Here is a 17,923-nt window from a genome sequence, read left to right on the forward strand (position 1 = left end):
CAAATAATTAATCGTATATTTTTCTATACCATTCGTTGCTCATCCAGGATGATATACTTGAGAATCGAAGGTTTAATTAGTTACTATCACGAACAGAAAAACAGTTTTCCTTTAATATCATCATTTTCCCAGATCTTTTCCATAGGTGTGAATAATCATACTTCGTAATTAATAATGATAGAAATTCGATATGTTCAAGGATCGACGAAAGATATCATAATATATCTTGTACCTTTAGTTACCAGCAAACCTTCGTGATAATGCGTGAGTCTTCCAGGATGCATCAACATCCATCCAGGCTTTGTGTCTGTTACGGAACAGTTGTAACGAATGAATCTGCAGCCACCTCCCTCGTAATCGATTCCTGCTCTATTCAGAGCAATGTTAATTGTGTAAGTTGAAGAATCGTGATGAGGACGCAGTGACGGCTGCTCGTCGGGACGATATCTGACCATGAAATTCATCAGGGACCTCGGTGGCTGTATATTACATGATAAAATGTAATTAGATTCACTAAAGAGGGAATGGTGCTTCAATAGAGTGCATGTGCCAGGTTTTTCACTAATCCTACAAGTGCCTACAAAGTAAAATCTTTGAATTCTATGCGTAACTAGCTACTAAATCACAATTAACAAAGAAGCCCAGAATCCATTTCACCAGTAGAACCAAAACCGCAAGTCCCTAATATCCTATCGCTTACGTAATCCTCATATCCCAGATAAACCATTTTCTGGAGGGGACTGACATATTCCTTAAGAAACTCTAGCCACGTCTCGTCAAGACCAACTTGACTTGCGTGAATGTCACGTGTCGGCACAGCCTCGTAACCCCCATCGAGTCGTGGGTCCTAAAAATATGTAACATGTTAAACGTATTCTTACGTCGTGGAAGTATCCTGTAAAGGCGAGTTCCTGTAACGGCCTGACATATTCCTTAAGGAAGTACAGCCATTGGGGTTCAAGGTTCACTTGATTTGTGTGAATGTCCCTTGTCGGTACATTTTCATAACCACCTGATAATCTGGGATCCTAAAGTTTATACAAGAACAATAATCAGTGAAAAATGAAAGTAAACTTCACTTTCGCATACTGGAAATTGAATAAATCTAGTATTGTAAGTATATTATTTACGTAATTGTAAAATAAATAGCTGATTTAACTTACAGAATTTGTACCATCGGACCATTGACCAAATGCTTCCATTATTTCGATCAGTTCTTTTGTAAATCGAGTCGTAACAATTGGAAACCAGAATACATCGGGACAGGGCTATGTGAAACAAACAGAATTGATTAGTAGAAAAGAGTACAAGTTATTCACTCGAAGAGCAAATTGACCCTCAGACGTTTAGACGTAATAGACGTTTAAATGAAATATGTTTTAATCTTGATTATAATTGATCGAAAAATACTAGCATGAAGAATTTTGGTGTTACCTGGATTGGAGTCTTATTGGGATTGAAATTTTCCGTGTAATTCTCATGAATGTATCTCTTTTGCCAGTCTAATTTGTTATCGAATATTTGATATAGGTCTGGGTTCGTCAGCTTGGTATCAAAGTTATCAGGACTAACTAGATGCCCGAATTCAACCCTGTTGCTAACATACATGAAGATATCTTTCTCCCTGTTGCTGTAAGCGAAGGACATGCTCACGTCCAAATCTCCCACGGAGTATGATGGCCGCGTCTCCTTATTATTTATAAGCGAAGCATTTATCAGGTAGCAGTTGCTGACAAATGGTACGTTCCACAAGCCTCTGAAAACGTACAAAAAATCCCTGTCAAAGTATTTACTTTTGAAGTTGTTCCTCAAAAAATCTGGCAACAGACTCGTTGAGATCGTGCGATGGATGCTCATGACATAAATTCTGAGGATCTGCAAGGCTTGTTTTCCATATGATTTAAAATAGAAATAGTCATAAACAGTGTGTGCGTGCGATCATAGAGTGCTTTTATATGGAGAAGTACAGACAGCTATTACTCTGTTTTTCACAGGACGTTATTTAATGTTTTGGCGGGCAGCAGCCCTGATACCGTGATTGGCCAATGGAGTTACTGGTGATAACTAATACATAATTATCCAATTGAGATTCATAACTCTTGACACTCCGGTGACCGCGAGTCTATCGCGCCTGGTTCATTCATATTTTTGGCTGGAGAGGCGGAGAGAACCTTTCTCCAAAGGGATTAACATACAGTCTGCTTAAAAGTATCCAAATTTTCTGGTAAGGAAATCTCCGGTATATCTGATTATTATTTACATACGGTTAATTGTTCCCTTAATTCCATTAATTTAAAAAATTTTCATATCTTGTTACGATAGGATATTCCTTCTGAAATGCGATCAAGCATGCTGCTGAATAAATAAAACTTTATGAACTTGAAGTTGAAGAGTGTATGTAATTAATAATAATATTTTCCGAGAACAGTTACTGGTAAAGGTGGTAAAATATGTTTACGTCGGGGAGTGAAGCAATTTCAAATTCAACATCAGTTATCGTAATGAATTACTTAGTTGTGTAATTCAAATTACAGCAGTCAAATGAGGAAATGGTGGTTGATCCATTTATTCCTATTGATGACAGCCTGTACTCCAGGCTTGAACGCGGCGAAAGGTGGTGGTGGAAGAAGGGGCGGCAGGGGACGTGGAAGATTGTACGGTTCGCGTATGCCAATCCTAATTCCACACCAAAACACCGCCAGTACTAATTATTACGAGAACAAAGATGTGGGTATTTTCTAGTAGCTAAGTTGCAATATCTTGAACAATAGTAATCTGCTCGAATTTTAGGGGGCTAAAATTGTGAAGGCTTCGCATTTCGAGCTGGACTACATGCTGGGAAGAAAAATAACTTTCTTTTGCATGGCGAGGGGTTTCCCAAGGCCAGAAATAACTTGGTTCAAAGATGGTATCGAGCTCTATCACCACAAATTCTTCCAGGTAACTTGAACCTTTTTTTTCTTCCCAGTAGTATGCATAATCTTACAATCTAATGTAATTTTTGATCTGTTAGTATACGTTGTCCAATTATTATGCTGTATTATATCTGAGCGTTTGTATAAGGCGAGAGTTTATTTGAAAAATGTTGTTTTTGACGAGTAATTTGTTTCTGAATCCCGATTAAGGTGCACGAATGGCCAATGGGGAATGACACGATGAAGTCAAAAATGGAAATTGATCCTACGACACAGAAAGATGCCGGTTACTACGAATGCCAAGCGGATAATCAGTATGCCGTTGACAGACGTGGATTCAGAACAGACTATGTTATGATCACCTACTAAATATATTTATTTATTGAGTATAAGCCAATTTATGTGAAAAAGATTTGTGAATATCGCCGAGACAATGCTTTTCGAAATTTATAGCTCACTTCGATACTTCTTGGAACCTAGTCATTTTAGTTATATATATTATTATACATACACATGTGTACAAATGACGATATTCCATTCTGTTCCTGAATCTGTACGTACATTTTGGCTTATATTCAAAAACAGTAAATTTATGTATAAGAGAAGAAAATAAATTATTTCTGCATTACAGTGACCCAAGAGGCAAAATACATATTGTTTCAAAATTCGCACAATGAAGAAAAATTGCCCTACGTGAGATAGACGCGCATACAGAATTGCGACGTGTGGAGAATGATTGAATTTTGTAAGACTGATTCGTTCCAATTACTAGATTATTCGTGTTTAAAGTGTTTCATCTGATTTACAGTTAATTTGTATTTTCTGTGGTTAATGTGATTAAACTCTGTTAACATAATTCAAATTCAAAAATTATATGTAATGTACGTTATTCAAACAATTCAAAAATATGGTACTGCAAATACTATAAACCAGCTGCATTTGTTTACTTTTAAATAATTAAAACTGTAATCAAACAATTGTTACTTTATTCTCTTGACCTTATTGACATTGAGAATTCAAGCAGTTACTGTAAAAAACAAAAATAATCCTATCAATATTTATTCTCACAATTCCAAGTTCTACAAACGGTAGCTATAGGACACACCAATTCCTGTTGCTCGATAGGTCCCCCTATTCCTATGTTATTAACAAATAATTGGCCTGGATGAGGATGATATCATTACAACTTGAACAGTTGAGCGAGTATAGCTGCCGACGATTTGTTTCAGTTATTTTCCAGAACAATTTTTTGTTCCGCGACGAACAATTCGTACAAAGTAGTCAAAATTTTTGTAAAATACAATGTCATGGAATATGTAATTGAAAAATGATATATCCTAGAGCAATATCGAGCGATTCAAAGTTAGGGTAGACAAAAGTTTTCTTCCCCCAGTAACGAGAGATCATTTCACCAATTCTGAATTAATGAACACGGTCAATTTCGCTGCCGCATTCAATTTTACCATGATTATTAATTGAGAAGAATGTTATGCAAGACCAAAGCAGAGATTATGCACATAATATAGTTAGATACTATCTGGAATACGTATGTAATAGATAGGAGAGGACACTAGGGGAGTAATGAGTAGGTGAGTGGCTGTCAGTTGCATTGCTGTTCTGTACCACCGCTAAACGTTTCTTTGGCACAGTGAGTAGATATTTACCGACCCACTAACTATTTGCTTTAAAGTGGTGTAAAAAATATCGTAACATTCAACCTAAGCGGGTGAGAGTTTGCTATAATGATTAATTGCTCTCGTATTATAGGATTTTTTAAACTGCTTTTTGCCCATTGTAATTTTCCATTTTCTTTATCCTGTTAATTTATTCGGCAATCTGCCACTTATAAAACATTCAACTTACGATTATCACTTTACAGGATACAATGAATTATTCAAAAGCTGTAATATTACTAGCAATCATTTTTCTACATTGTTATGAAATATCTGCAAGAAGAGGTCGAGGAAGAGGCAGAAGTAAATCGCGAGTTCAAATTGGACTGCCGATCACCGGAAAATACCGAGATCGAGAAAGTGATGAATATTATAACAACAACAATGTGCGTATTAGAATATATCCGCACTCAAATTGACAGGCTGTCGAGCACAACAGCGATCGGATCGATGCATACTCTGCCATTAGTATATTCGACGTCAGCAGTAAGAATTGATCATAATGTCGTTATTTCAGGGTGCCAAAATCTTATCGTCATCGCATTTTGACTATGAATACGTTTTGGGGCATAAAATCGCATTTGTATGTTCCGCTCGAGGTACTCCGCGCCCCCACATTACATGGTTCAAGGATGGTACAGAAATTTACACTCACCTATACATGAACGTTAGTATAAAGAAGTTGTCATCTTCTATACATTAATACGACGACTGAAGTTAGAGTGAAAATTTTTATTCGTTCAACACTTTTCTACTTTTAGATACACGAATGGCGAACAGGAACTGACAGAGTAAAATCAAAACTGGAAATCGATCCAGCAACGCAAATGGATGCCGGGGTTTACGAATGCACAGCAGATAACATGTATAGTATCGACAGACGATCCTTCAAGACTGACTTTTCTATTGCATTTGATTAAAGTTTTGGGTAAGGTGGAATTATGTAATGTGTCACTTGCTCGTCACGTTTTACGTTGAAGAAAATATTTTCAATGATCTTCACCGGTATGCAGAATGTGGCAAAAATACAAATGTATCGTAGTTTCTAACAATATTAACGTACGAGGATTAATTTTCATCCCTTGTCCAATTAATCAAATTTTATTTCCTATTGACGTAATTCTTTATCTCCTCTTTCCTCTTCATCACCTCTATCACGTCTACAATCAAATGTGTGTATATTGAGAGTCTTACCTTCGTTCGTTCTGTACGATTTCCATGTAATCCGAACTTCTGGCATAAAAGCCATCGTCTGTAAGAGCGCCCCAAAAGTTGCTCCAAGCTTTGTAAGGCCTGACGAGTAGCGGCGCTACTATTCCTCGCTGTTGTTCTACCAATAATTTCAATGCATTCTGGTTGTCCAAGTGAGCTTCCGAGTCGATTGAAAGTAATCCAGAACATTTTTTAAGCAGGCAGTGTTCACTATTCCAGAAAATAAATTGCACTTAAATACTTTATCTCTTCACATAAATGGCAAAATAGAACATTTATTCTTATCAAAATTTGTGTCTCATTTTACTTTACTAAAAATAACTCTGTAAGATTTTAAATTGAGCCTCGACAATATCATTGGTTGTTTTCGTCAATTCGCAAATTCGGGTTCTTCAAAAAATAAGTTGAATGTAAATTAAATTTGTGATTCCCTTACATTTGCAAATCAATATAAATTTAGCGAATAAAAAGAGATTAAAAAGTATTGAATATTGGAAGTGAGATATTTTATGCATACTTACAAAGCGAAATCTCTAGCTCTGACTTCGGATATATCATCTTGTGGTAATATTTGTTTTACGCTTTTGTACTCGTGTGCGTAAGATTCAACGAACTCGTTAATAAGTTCGGAATGATAAGGAACATTGTTGTATATGAACAAATGAAGCTTAGACTTAGGGTAGGCCTGTTTATAAATTTTCTCAAGAAACTCCTCTAAAAACGGTGTTGGGTTGGCCAAGAATATAGAGATCATTATCACAGGATAATTCTCCACCTTTGCCTTGTCTAATTCGATCATTTCGTCCCAACAGTTTAAACATCCTTCTTCGGGACTCCAAGCATTTGCTAAGTAATTACCAAGAGCATTTAATACCAATTTACTGCGACCATTCCCATGAAGAATAAGCGGCACAGTGTTGTAAGCTACGTTCTGTAGATAAGCGTCATTTCCTTTGAATCTCAGCTCAACGTCAGCTGAAATATAATTTAGATGAATAATTTTTCAACATTTCAATTATTCTGTCTTTTGCTTGTTTCTCACGATAGCTAATGTTACAATGCTAAGTTCGACGCTCACCAACTCCACCGAACAGATTCTGGAATATTTCTGATCTGTGATCCAATTTCATTTGATGTTTTTCCCTGAAGTCACGATCTAGGTACAATTCGGTATAAAACCTTTGATCGTCATCTCCGTCGCTGAGCTTGGAGCTGGTTAAAATTGCGTAAATATCTGATGCGTAGCCAATAAATCCACCAGAATTTAAGTACCGTTTACCACGACCCACACTTGGATATCTTGACTCGGCGGATTTATCAGGCCAGCAATACTCCTCCGCAGAAAAGAGAACTCTGGCACCAAATGTCCTGAATTTTTCCACGATAGCTTCAAGACTACTGAGAAATATAACGTCATACCTGGAAATAATATGCTGGATGATTGATTCGTTTGTTTGTTAACAGGGTGAGTAAATTGTTTAATTTCATTGACAATTACCCGTCCGTAAATAAAATTATTTTATCCTTATCATCCTTGTAAGGGCGCAGCTGTTCCTTAAATAAATTGACCTTAAATCCTCCACCGACAGTGCGATGTACATCGCCTCCTTTCCATGTTTCACCTAATCCAAGCACATGGATCTTGTCTCGAAAGCCGTTGACAACGGCTGATCGAATATACCTCTTGTAACCATCAGTCTCATTGGTTGCCACAGTAAATACAAGGACATCTGAAAGAATAGATTAAAATATGTTAAAGTAAAAAACTTGTCGATATGGTAAATTCAATTTTGCGTGTCCTACTAGGTATGAAAGTTTAGTCGGGAACTTTTACAAAATCGAATACGACATAATGTCGTGAACGACTCAATAAAACAGATGCTGTAATAATGTAATTGCATCACGATTGAGATGTACCCTCAGTGAAATGACAATAATAACAATAGTAATAATAATAATAACAACAACAACAGCACATGCACAAGCTATATAAATCCACGTGCATTTTGTGTAGGAGGACATTAATATGATAGTAGATGTAAGTCCACGCACGGATATTCATTCAGTTATCGGGGATAAGAAATTGTTGATAAACTTGTAAATATTTATAGTTTATGAATAAATTATCGTATGTATAACATGATTGCAGTAATTATTACTGTATATTCAAATAGTTCGCGTACATTTATCGGATTTGTCGTGATTGTATGTATTATACGCAATGCGAACAAAGTATGATGTATGATTGATAAAAGTGTCCAAGATATATTACTGTATCTACCCTATGTTTTAACATAACTAACCATATCCCTTTATAAAATTTCGTATATAGACTAGGATAGAAAGTAGAAGAAATGCTATTGAAACGTACAAATTTGCATTGAAATCGTGTAAGCTTCTGTACTTTTCAATATGGTTTTCTATTTTTGCTATGCGAATCTAGACGTTTATTTCAACTAAGGGTAATTAGAATTACAACAACCGTACGAATAGTGTCTATATAACAATTATATGTAACGTGGATAACATGTAATATAAGTACAGGATTATAATGCCAAAATTATACAATTATATATCGTATGTACAGGGGATAAACTATATTCGATTTATTACATCAATCAACTGCATGGCGATAATCGCAGAGCTGTAAGAGCTACACGTCATAAAGGGTAAAACAGTTAATTATTGATGCAAAGACCAGAATGCATGCTGACGTCATCCGGGCACCGAGACGCGGAGGAATAATATTGTAAACGTGGTGAACGTTATGTCATCCCGCGAAAGAATACAGCGGCTCTCTTGTGACTCGGTTCAAACGCCGAACGACTCAGCGCCGTTCTGCGTCCCGGCGCTTTCCTTACACATATATTGTGATTACTTATATCGACACGCGTCTTAATTCCAACTACAAGGTACGCTGACATTAACTGGTAGCTATAATGTGATCATATCGAAGTTAGTAACGTTATCGTAACGATTCTTGCCGAGGAAAAACGGTTACTTCACGATTTTCGAATTATTTGAAATTCAGTAAATCGTTATAAAACAAAACACACTCATATTTAGAAATCCTAGTTCCTTTAAAAGCGTTTTAAAATCAGGAAAATAGTGATTTTTTATCCCCGATGTTTCGTTACGATAACGTTACTAACTTCAACCTTGTATAATGCGAATGCAGATTACTACGCCTACGATTTACGAGTCAGCGAAAGTACTTTGAAAACGAAAGAATGCCAAGTCAATGGTGAAGCGAATTGATGATGCTAGCAGGGCTACGGATATTTTATACGATGAATTCGAAAACACAGCAAATTGCATTTAATTCTTTTAATAATTAGCGGTATAGATACGAATACCGAAAGTATTCAGATTTTGGCTATCGGAGGATCCTTCTTGAATGAATTGAGTTATCTGCGCTCTGCGTGTATTTCTTTATCTCTTATGCATCGCGCATCACGACCGGAAGAATTGAAAGATTACATTATGCTGTGTCTGGTGTACACGTCGAAAGCGAGAAGATGTTCGTGAATGGCGCGAGAACGTTCCAGCATCACCTTTCTGTAGCCCCATAATTTTATAAAACTTGATGTAATATTAGGGGAATCGAAGCTCGAGTCGAGTAATGCGTAAAATCGTATCGGCAATCATTTCTTGCTGCTCGGAGCGAACGGCGTATACTTAGGAGGCGAAATATCAAGGCACGACAATCGTAATTTTGAATGATAAAACCGCAGATTCGAAAGAGAGATTGTCGAGGTATAGCATAGGAAATGAGATATTTGAAGAAACAGCCACAAGATTATTTCAGAAAAGATCAATCAACTTTACGGTCCGATTACTAATCTACGCGCGTAACAGTATTTCGGTCATTAGTATAATCAGACAGTGTCGACTTTTGAACCGAGCCCACGATAATGATGTGAAAAATGATTTTTCTATGGAGTACAAAATCAGGAAATGAGAAATACTTGGATATTTTAGCTTCACGTAGATACCCGCAAGGAGTTCAAAACTTGCAACCGACGAGAGTGAAAGACTTACGAACACCTGTAGATTCGCAAAAAATCTGTTTTTCTTTTTGGGCAAAATCGTACTTCACGCTCGTTCGATTGTTCTGTTATGTATTAGAAATTGGTTTCCTCGCTTTCGATTTCACTTTCTTAATCCGGAAACGAGTAGGTCGCGCACGACGAATTACTGATTCATTGTGTGGCTGCACGAATTTCTCGGTGATCGATCGCAAAAACGACGAGAAAATTCGAGTTCTAGATGACTGCGTCCAGATACTTTCGCGTCAAATGATATAGAGTTTGATACATGTATAATAAGTAAGATACCGTAAACATGGAATTTCCGAAAAAAACGATAATCCTCGTTGATAAACTATTCAAATTTTCCGATCAAACGATAAGCGCTCATTACAATAGTCGCAAGTCTTGTATCATTTCATGGTGAGGAAGAACCGTTATGTCGCAATTTTGGAACAGTTTGAAATTCAGTAAACCGTAATAAAACAAGACCTACTCATATTTTTCAATTTTAGTTTGTTAAAAATCATTGTAAAAATAAGAAAGTAGTGATTTTTTCCCAATGTTTCGTTAAAGTAACGTAACTATTAACTTCAACCTCATAAGTCTTTGACTTAAGCGCGACAGACGAATCAAAATAGTTGAGTATATTTAACAATTAGTGCTTTACAATTTATTCCTAAATTTTTCGAAACTGTTCAAGATTCTGTTTGTTGTTAGAGTTGCACGTATCGAGAATCCAGGCCGCATAACTTCTGTGGAATGGGATCAGGATAAGCGATGGAATAGTCGCGATTCGATAATTGCATTACAATTAATATTCGGTAATACAAATGAAAGTGCGATTAATTTACCGTCGTCTTTTTCGGCCGAGCTGACCGCACCCAGAAGGAAATAAAATAGGAGTACGAACTGGAGCAGCGTGGTCATTTTCCTTTAAATTTCAATAATGACTTTTTCGAGAAACGTGCATAAGATAATATGCTGTTCACAACGAACACCGGACCACTGCGATTTCGACCGGCATGTAGCTCCGACTGAGATTCACGTACCACGAGAGACTACTTGCTACAATCAGATTCATCTCTGACTTCAGCTGGTTATTCCTTGCGTGCCGTGTTTACTCTACGAAGAACCACGCATCTCGGGCAACAGAACTATTACTCGTCTTACAAACATTCGGCCACAAAGCATGTTCGGCTTAAAGTCTGGTTTACAGTAGACGTTAAGACGCGTAGACGCAGTCCCGCGCGCATGCTCTTAGTTTTCTGCATAAAAGCGATGATACAATCTTGATCGGCTAATCAATCATTAACTCATTTAAGAAAATTGATCTGCTTCCCGGCTACAATTATTGACATTTAAGTTTGCTTTTTTTTTGATCGAAGATCTTTCTCACGCAGAGTGTCAAAATATGTGAGATTGTCGAGGAACGAACACGCGCCCTTCATCTGCACGTATGCGTAGAATGAAATTATAAATATATAACTCAAATAAGTTCGAATCAGATGAGCATTTTTATCGAATAAGTTGCGACACTGCAGGCATACATCTATTGTACGAATTTAGCATGTAAGTAACGGTTAATAAAATTTTCTAATGACATATTTGTCTAATTTTGATCACCCCTCCCCCCATATAATATTTTAGTGATGTGAAAAAACACCGACGGATTGCACGCGTACCATTGACATCGACGTCCGCCGTGCTTCTACATCTTTGGTTTTGGGTATACATTCGGGCGGCAATTTTTGAACTGATATCACATTCGCAGCCAGGATGTTTCGAGTAGTTGCTCAGGTACATGTTTCGCGAACGTTGCACTTTAATCGCACAGGCGTCAGTATATACTTCAGGATCTTTGCCGTCAACCCAGGAAACCGTGAATCCCAGTAGTAAAAAGCAAAGGCTAAAATAGGCGCTCAAGTTGCACCTACAATTTGTTGGTTGAAATATTTTTCTTACGGTTTCCCCCATGTTTTCTTACAGCGAGTAAAAGCAAGCGTAAATTAGAAACAACGTGTTCGAATCTTGCCAAAATTAAACACCCTTGATTTTAAGATTCTTTCACAAAAATACTTGGATACTTTTACACGGTAAATGTATCATTCGTTTTTTAAATGAGACTCAAACCGTTGTCACGCTTAAACTTTGCTTCTAGATGCAGCGCACTCGTCGAAACCCGAAACAACAATAACGGCATTACGGAGAAATTCGATCGTTTAAACGTCAAGAATCAAGCACGTGAAAGTTGTAATAGAATAGGTGGAAGGGAACGTTTTGTTAATAATGCAAGAAATAGCGTACCTAGTTTCCGCTAAAATCGTAGCAAAACCAAAACCAAACGTCGTTGAACGGCGAGGATTTCACGGATCAATGCGTATAATTGACGCTCCATCAGAGCAAGATACATTTGATTCGGTGGTAAAAATTTCACCACATCGTACCTAAAATCATACCTATTTTTAGGAGTTTTTTTTTGTAAAGAAAATGAAAACACTGATAGCAATTCGAGTTTGAGGGATTTATTATTTATAGTTTCAAGAACATTTTAGAATTTTTGTTTCGAAATTAATAACAAAATGGCGACATGGCGCATATAAGTGTTTTAATTTTCTTTAAACAAAAAACTTCTAAAAATAGGTACGATTTTAGACCGGCCAAGCTGTTCTTACCCCCCTTAAGACAATCATTTTAGTCGCATAGATCTTTATCAAACATAACAATTAATCGGTGCATTAGACGAGCGGTTTGTAGCTAAACTGTATAAATTGCAAAAACACCGTGCAGTAATTTTTCCCCAATACTGTGGTAGGGAAAGTTAAATGAAGGCATCGACGGGTGCAGCATGGCTTCCGTTTGCCCTATTTTCAATACTGAAGGTCGGTACAAATCGAAATTTGGGTTTCTCATTGGGGCTGCATAGCGAAATCTGGCCTATTTTCGATTGGCTGTTTGCCCGAATCGCGGTTTCACGTTATAGAATTTTTATAATAAGAGAATAATTAAATTAAGAATACCGGCTGGTATCGGGCTAATGCCAAGCAAACAAGATCAAGCCCGAGGTTTAATGTGATTACTAGAGCAGCAGTTCTGCTGAGGTTTCTTTCGCATTCCAGCAAAAACTGTCGGTCAGTCTCTGTTAATCATCAGACCGTCCTTCTTCAATTTCTTCAAATCCAACGAGTCGAGTTTTTACGTGCCTCAGAGAAGTCGCTTTACATAAAGTTTATTTGTGAAACGTTAAAAAAATGGGCAAAGATGACGCAGAGACTACAAAACTGAAGCAAGAACTCGAGGACTTGATCAACAAATGCAAAGTAGGTTGCACAAAAAAAAAAAAAGTTTATCACTCACCCTTTATTACGTCAATCATACGCTTCAAAATTATACCTGCACCACTTCAAAAACACGGTTCCTCATCCTCTCATACGCTGCAGGAAGACCAAAAAAAACAGCAAGACGCAACTCTAGAAGAGACTTGCAGCGGATTGGCGGACGCTCCAAAAGTAAAGCTGACCACAAAGAAGCTGCTTAAAGGTCACATCAACAAGGTCAATTCTGTCCATTTCAGTGGAGACAGCAGGTCAGTCGGTGAAAAAAATTTCTCTGCGAATATTATGAGTATAATTAGTTGACCGAATGTCATAACAGTGAAATCGATGATTATAACACCGGTCAACACGAATTTTCGGTTTGGGTTCTAGATGTGAAATTTTGATTTCTTATACGTAACTAATAAATTAACAAATAGTTTTATTAGATAAAGTTTGTTTTTGTGAAAACCAGAACGATGTTTCGGACTTTAAGAAAAATTACCTATTTTCTCAAACACTTATTGTTAAAAACAATTAAAGAAACTTCAGTTTTGCATTTAAATAACTTTCATTCAAAAGTAATGATTAATAATAAACTGAAAATGTAAAAGAGTGATAAACAAAGTTTAAAAAAGAATATTTTTCATACTTCCATTTTCGTAAGAACTTTCTCGGATCAAAGCCCAAACGTAATCTTCCATCGTGCCCTCATTATACCGCCCCTGATAACGTTAATAACGATAAAGTCCATCACATCTTGGTGAAAACGTTTTCGTCTTTCCTCCGAATAGGCACCCGTATTATCTATCAACCAAAAACGTCACGACTTATTAATCAATGTAAAAATGACAAAAACAAACTTTATGAGTAACAAATAAAGGTTTTGGTTACTATTCCATGTATAGAATCGAAATTTATTCATCTCATTGTCAATAGAAACTCAAAAAAATAATCATTTTTCTCGTTGACCTGCGTAATTAGTAACACACGTCGTAATATTTTCGTAAATATTTCTCCTATTATGACTTCCACTCACCTTGCAACGCTAAGACATTGCGTGACGGGATCGTTGGATGGAAAATTGATAATATGGGATACCTGGACCGGAAACAAGGTGCAGGTAATTCCGTTGCGCTCTGCGTGGGTAATGTCCGTGGCTTTTGCACCCTCGGGTAACTACGTAGCCTGTGGAGGAATGGACAACATGTGCACCGTTTACGACGTCAACAATCGCGACGCTACCGGGGCCGCGAAAATCGTTCGCGAGCTTCTCGGCTACGAAGGTTTTCTTTCATCTTGTAGATTTCTCGACGACAAAACCATCATCACTGGATCAGGGGACATGAAAATGTAATCACACAGTAACTAAATATACATCACCAATTAACGTCCGTCAAATTATACAACAACGATGATAAATGTATTTTACAGATGTATGTGGGATCTGGAAGCAGGAAAGAAGACAACAGATTTCAATGCCCATAACGGTGACGTGGTTAGCATAAGCCTGGCACCCGATGGTCAGACATACGTTACCGGATCTGTTGATAAAACTTGCAAGTTATGGGATATGCGGGAAGAAAAAGCGAGACAAACTTTCTTCGGTCACGAGGCTGACGTTAATTCCGTTTGCGTAAGTATACTATGTACCATTCGCAAGAACGAGTCTAGTTGTGAACGAAGAAAAATGGTTAGATAACAAATAAACTATCGAGTTCTTAACCGTTTAACGACCAAGCCTCTTTTCCGTTAAAAAAAAAATCATTTTTCTCAATCAAGATGTTTGTTACGCGCCTAAATAGAAAAGTTTTTGAAATTAAATTATTCAGTGAAAACTTTCTTCAGAGTGCATTACTATTTTTCAAATTATTCCAGGATATCTAAATTGAAATTGAAGAAGGTATTTATAAAAATAGCTCTGGTTTCGACATTGTAGCAAATATGCTACGATGGTAGAATTGTTAGGTCTGATGTTTTTTATACTTGAAATACTTAAACATGTGACGAATTTTCAGTACCATCCGTCTGGACAGGCCTTCGCGACGGCATCCGAGGACAAGACTGCGCGTCTTTGGGACTTCCGTTCGGACCAACAATTAGCAACGTTCAAACCGCCAAACACTAATCCGGGTTTCACGTCTTGCGGATTATCGCTGAGTGGGAGGTTCATATTCTGCGGTAGCGACGACAATTCCATTCACATATGGGACACCCTGAAGGTTCAACACAACGGTAAGAAAAGAAAAAAGAAAAATTTCACACGTATAACAATTTAACGAGTTTCAAATAAAGAGAACACAGATTCGAGTGAAAAAGCGCGGAAACTTTCTTGGGTTCTCAGCTGATCATTTTAACCATATCACACAAATATCAGGGTACAGATTAACTCGTGCAAGTTGTTACTCGTTTGTTTTGTGACGTTGAAATGATGCGGGGTGAGGAATATTCGAAAAAACGAATTTAGTTGTTAAATACGACTCACTTGGAGTAGTGCACCTTTTGCCACCAGATGGCGACTTCCCGCACGTTGGATTCGAACAGAATATGAAATTTGCATCATTGGCACGAAAATAAAAAATATTCTTAATTAATATGAATGTAATATTCACAGGCGTTTTGGCGGGACACGATAACAGAGTGACATCGCTGAGCGTTGCCGGAAGTGGAATGGCCATAGCGAGCTGCTCTTGGGATCAGCACGTCAGAGTTTGGGTGTAAAAAAATTTCGATCCGAACGACTTTTACCCACAAGATGTCAGATTCTTATTTTCGTCTATTTTTACTATCGCATCATCCCCTGATCTTCACCCTGAAAGGATATTTCGTAGTCAGTATTTTGTGATGAATCAATTAAATCGACGTGTTTCCGATCATTACATAATTAGTAGAATGTATTGTATATAAACTAAGAAAGTAAAAATTATTCGTCACATGACCGAAATATTAAATTAGTTTTTCGATCCGAGATAAATAAGTTTCGAATTATTAACTTTACGTTCATGATGAATAATCTTCACCTTTTTCCCATCTTTCCTTTCAATTGTAGCATACATAATGTTGTTATAGAACAAATTACTATTTTAGCCGTCGCCATGGCAGTCGAAAAAAAAAAAATAAATACATAAAAACAAAAAATAAAATAGATCGTACATACGTAGCATTTTTCTACAAATAACGCAAAATAAATAGCGGGCATTTGATCGATCAGTGTTACACGCATATGATATAATTTACGTACTAAACAAACATCTTTTTCTAGACAAGCATGCGGGCAGCTGAATTTGATCTTTTTATACCTGCTCGTATATCCGACCTAAGGTAATCCCATTAAATACGACGACGGATTTAATACTTTACGGTATCCCTTGTAATAACTTTTATTATACAATTTGTTATTGATGAAATGGTCGTCATTATTACTGAATACCAACTATCATTGTGTCATATTGTTACATAAGTGCTGTTTATAGAATTACGAACTAGGTATATCTATGTAGCGATGCAAATGCGTTGTTCAAATCAGTATAATAATGACATGGCCTTTATATCGGTATCAGAGTAGTTTTTCTTTTTCAAAGATGACGATAATAATAATAATAATAATAATAATAATAATAAATAATAATAATGGTCACAAGATATAGCTATTACATCAACGATCACATTTCATTAACAATATATAAGTATAACAACAACAAATCAAGACTATAATGATCCCAATTGTCAAACCATTTAATAATTATCAAATTTCTAATTGGGGGATACTTTTTTTTTATGAATGAATCTTAAACTTAACACGACCCGAGTATATTCCAATACAATCCGTATGTACTTTTTACAAATCACACGTTCATTTATAAAATTGTATTATATTCCTAGTTCCGTATTTAATATCGACCATAATATATATCTTATTCAGCCGTGACATAGTCACGAACTAATATTTTCTGACACGTATAATAATAGAACTCTGTGTTTTGTCAGCTTATGGAAAAATATCCCCGTCTTTGTTTATCTTTACCTTTTTCTCCCCATCAGCGATATTCCAAAAATTGAATTTAAATAATTTTATCCATACATATAGTGTATTCAGCATACGTACATACATACATGCCGTGAGTTGTATGCGAATGGTATAATATTCTGCAATAATATCACATAATCACTATAACGGTGAACAATAATTTATATATTCCCCTAAGCAATGTACCTACAATTTTTTTTATCTATGATATAAATCAATGCGAGCTGAATTTATGTTCGATTCCAATATTAGAAACAATACCGGATTAAGCATTTGCACTAATTTATAAATTGAATTGTCATTTCCTGAAAATCGATTATCTAACTAAAACAATAATTCTGACGTTTTTTATTTTGTGTCAACAACGTTGACCTCTGTCATTTCTTCTAGTACTTTTCTATTAGCCGGTAAATGTAACAACTATTCATCTAATTCCGAAAAATATTAATTTTATTATATTTGGACCATAAAACGGCTTGTTCAAAGTATTTTTTGTTTATATAGTTACAGTAGAACCTCGATTACTCGAATCGATCAGGACTGAGCCTAGTTCAATTAATGGAACAGTAATGTCATATCAAATGATGCTGCATGATAAAGAATATTATAAACATAACGCAAATATTTTTATGCCACCTTCACACGCATAATGTGTTGCTTTAGCACACTTCGCATCATTCCAACTAACCTTACGTGCGAAATTGAATAAAATATTAATAATTTCGACATGGGACTGCGAATGGGCCGTATCCAC

General features: G+C 36.4%; 4 protein-coding genes across 10 annotated transcripts; 3 read left to right on the top strand and 1 right to left on the bottom strand.

Annotated features, from left to right (window-relative positions):
- Positions 1-91: 91 nt before the first annotated feature.
- On the bottom strand, positions 92-13,219 carry LOC124302731 (procollagen-lysine,2-oxoglutarate 5-dioxygenase). 5 transcript variants are annotated; one of them, XM_046759203.1, is made up of 10 exons: positions 12,136-12,172; positions 11,514-11,761; positions 7,299-7,530; positions 6,879-7,219; positions 6,322-6,775; positions 5,783-6,010; positions 1,435-1,756; positions 1,164-1,268; positions 882-1,028; positions 92-479 (listed from the first exon to the last, which is right to left on the bottom strand). In XM_046759203.1, the coding sequence occupies exons 2-10, from the start codon at positions 11,632-11,634 to the stop codon at positions 195-197; spliced, it is 2,235 nt and encodes a 744-aa protein (XP_046615159.1). In that variant the 5' UTR covers positions 11,635-11,761; positions 12,136-12,172; the 3' UTR covers positions 92-194. The 5 variants fall into 5 exon arrangements, with proteins under 5 accessions (XP_046615159.1, XP_046615158.1, XP_046615156.1 ...); XM_046759202.1 differs by lacking the exons at positions 11,514-11,761; positions 12,136-12,172 and adding an exon at positions 13,186-13,219; XM_046759200.1 differs by lacking the exons at positions 882-1,028; positions 12,136-12,172 and adding an exon at positions 701-847 and having other exon boundaries at positions 11,514-11,964.
- LOC124302741 (immunoglobulin domain-containing protein oig-4-like) lies at positions 2,087-3,892 on the top strand. Of its 2 annotated transcripts, XM_046759215.1 has the most exons (5): positions 2,087-2,224; positions 2,535-2,727; positions 2,791-2,940; positions 3,126-3,266; positions 3,547-3,892. In XM_046759215.1, the coding sequence occupies exons 2-5, from the start codon at positions 2,542-2,544 to the stop codon at positions 3,547-3,549; spliced, it is 480 nt and encodes a 159-aa protein (XP_046615171.1). In that variant the 5' UTR covers positions 2,087-2,224; positions 2,535-2,541; the 3' UTR covers positions 3,550-3,892. The 2 variants fall into 2 exon arrangements, with proteins under 2 accessions (XP_046615171.1, XP_046615170.1); XM_046759214.1 differs by lacking the exon at positions 3,547-3,892 and having other exon boundaries at positions 3,126-3,540.
- On the top strand, positions 4,426-5,666 carry LOC124302742 (immunoglobulin domain-containing protein oig-4-like). 2 transcript variants are annotated; one of them, XM_046759216.1, is made up of 4 exons: positions 4,426-4,563; positions 4,795-4,974; positions 5,106-5,255; positions 5,350-5,666. In XM_046759216.1, the coding sequence occupies exons 2-4, from the start codon at positions 4,801-4,803 to the stop codon at positions 5,506-5,508; spliced, it is 483 nt and encodes a 160-aa protein (XP_046615172.1). In that variant the 5' UTR covers positions 4,426-4,563; positions 4,795-4,800; the 3' UTR covers positions 5,509-5,666. The 2 variants fall into 2 exon arrangements, with proteins under 2 accessions (XP_046615172.1, XP_046615174.1); XM_046759218.1 differs by having other exon boundaries at positions 4,530-4,641.
- LOC124302738 (guanine nucleotide-binding protein subunit beta-2) lies at positions 12,936-16,310 on the top strand. Its single transcript, XM_046759212.1, has 6 exons — positions 12,936-13,148; positions 13,269-13,414; positions 14,196-14,495; positions 14,577-14,778; positions 15,161-15,377; positions 15,757-16,310. Exons 1-6 carry the CDS (start codon positions 13,080-13,082, stop codon positions 15,861-15,863), a joined length of 1,041 nt encoding a protein of 346 aa, XP_046615168.1. The 5' UTR covers positions 12,936-13,079; the 3' UTR covers positions 15,864-16,310.
- Positions 16,311-17,923: the final 1,613 nt, after the last annotated feature.

Source organism: Neodiprion virginianus, chromosome 4 (genome assembly GCF_021901495.1).
Source record: "Neodiprion virginianus isolate iyNeoVirg1 chromosome 4, iyNeoVirg1.1, whole genome shotgun sequence".
NCBI lineage: Eukaryota > Metazoa > Arthropoda > Insecta > Hymenoptera > Diprionidae > Neodiprion > Neodiprion virginianus.